The 2,234-nt window shown below is 38.9% G+C and overlaps 1 protein-coding gene across 1 annotated transcript; it reads left to right on the top strand.

Annotated features, from left to right (window-relative positions):
* The first annotated feature begins 727 nt into the window (after positions 1–727).
* Positions 728–1,837, top strand: LOC111851078 (neuropeptides B/W receptor type 2-like). The gene has a single exon (XM_023825606.2). It carries the CDS (start codon positions 728–730, stop codon positions 1,721–1,723), a length of 996 nt encoding a protein of 331 aa, XP_023681374.1. The 3' UTR covers positions 1,724–1,837.
* Positions 1,838–2,234: the final 397 nt, after the last annotated feature.

Raw genomic sequence — 2,234 nt, 5'->3', positions numbered from 1 at the left:
TAGAAACACATCATGGGGGTAGTGGAGACTGGATAGATGGTATTATGAGGAGCATTTAATGGTATCAGTTGGTAAAACACATTAAACCATATGTAAATGCTCTTACAGAAAATACCTTACCCAAAGCGGATTTTGAGAATTTCTTTCTGTTATGACAGCCCCCATGTTGTGGTGTTACAAGTGTGATAAGTTGCAAATGCGCAATTATTATATGTAATTTTCCTTTCCGTACCAGATAAAATCTCCATTTAACAGAAATGGATAGATGACGTCACCAAATGCGCGCTCCTCTCTTGAACTACTTGGGGGATGATAGTTGGCACTATATTCTCTATCGGAAGCTGACGGGGGCTATATGAAGCGATCCCAATTGTGGTAAGAACATTTACAAAAATCTATTATTGTTTGAGCAACTATTTTAAGCCTTAAAACGTCATTTAGACGCCAATGCATTTCTTTATAATATTCACTGTAATTATGTGTATGGCATACTTATTGGGAATAATTAATGTAGTTCATTTTAATTAATAAACCCCTGTGATTCTGATTAATTATACAATTTTTATTTATCCTATTCTGTTTCCAAGATCTCATCATGTGCATCGCCCGAGGTAAAACAGATTTATCTGAACAACGTAAAACAATTAGAAATCCGGAATTAACAAGTTGAGAAAATTTTAAGATAGATTATATATTCGATTAATTTTCTCAACATAGCCAAGTAGTTATGGAAAATATATCCAACTCGGGCAACTTGCTCTCAGCATGCTACAATTCTATGGACTTCAACTCTACCAATTGTACATCTTCGGATCAGTTTTTATTGAACCCGGATTTTTATGTTATTCTGCCCGTCTTCTACTCAGTGATTTGCGCTGTAGGTTTGACCGGCAACACAGCGGTCATTTACGTGATTCTAAAAGCCCCCAAAATGAAGACAGTCACTAATCTGTTCATCCTGAACTTGGCGATCGCGGACGACCTGTTCACGTTGGTTCTCCCCATCAATATCGCGGAGCATCTCTTGCAGTACTGGCCGTTTGGTGAGGTGCTGTGCAAAATCATTCTCTCCATAGACCACTATAACATCTTCTCAAGCATTTACTTTCTCACTGTGATGAGCGTGGACCGCTACCTCGTTGTCTTGGCTACGGTGCGATCGAAGCGGACGCCGTTCCGAACGTACAGAGCGGCCAGAATCATCAGCCTCTGCGTCTGGGTTTTGGTCATTCTCATCGTCTTGCCCTTCACCGTGTTTGCCGGCGTCTATATAAACCCCGATGACACGGAAAGGAAGAGCTGCGTCCTGAGTTTCCCTAGTCCGGAAAGTTTGTGGTTCAAAGCCAGTAGGATTTACACACTTTTACTGGGTTTCGCCATACCCGTATCTACTATTTGCCTCTTGTACGCGATAATGCTTTACAGACTGAGAAACATGCGCTTGAATTCCAACGCGAAGGCGTTAGATAAAGCGAAGAAAAAGGTGACCGTCATGGTGTTCATAGTGTTGGCAGTGTTTCTGTTCTGCTGGACCCCGTTCCATCTCAGCACCATCGTGGCTCTCACCACCGACCTCAGGACAACTCCTTTTTTGATCGGAATATCTTATTTTATCACCAGTTTGAGCTATGCTAACTCATGCCTAAATCCCTTCCTTTATGCTTTCCTGGATGATAGTTTTAGGAAAGCATTCAAAAAAATGCTAGAATGTAGACCTGCTTGAACTTCTGGAAGAAGAGAATGAAACTGCAGTAAAAAATAATAATAACTTGTCTTGACAATTACCTTGACACTTTTGAACACAAACAAATTTTAATTAATTTCTCGTTTTATTTTTATGTACTTTTAATATGAGTCTTGCTCTTTTTGTTTAATCACGTGTTACACGAATTAAAATGGGAAAGCTTTATTCGTCATGATGAATGTAAGGGTTTGTCTCCCCCTCGTGTTCAATGAGAGGCAACAGAACTGAGGAGGTGAACTCGAGTTTGAACAACGAAACGACACAAATCTGTATAATACAAAAAGTATAGGCCTACAACTGCCGCCATAAAACTATGTATATCATATATTTTTTATTATGCCACTGTATCACTTTTAAAGGTGTTATGTATGTTGTATTTTAAGTATTCCTGTAATTATATTATTCAAGATCAGTTAATGAGTTAATGAAATTCTTCCATTGATCATCCCCCAATATTATATTCAGAATGGAATTTGTTTGGTACCCATCT

The sequence above is a fragment of the Paramormyrops kingsleyae genome, chromosome 6, assembly GCF_048594095.1.
Source record: "Paramormyrops kingsleyae isolate MSU_618 chromosome 6, PKINGS_0.4, whole genome shotgun sequence".
NCBI lineage: Eukaryota > Metazoa > Chordata > Actinopteri > Osteoglossiformes > Mormyridae > Paramormyrops > Paramormyrops kingsleyae.
Note: the sequence above shows the minus strand (reverse complement) of the source record. Positions and strands in the feature narration are given on the sequence as shown.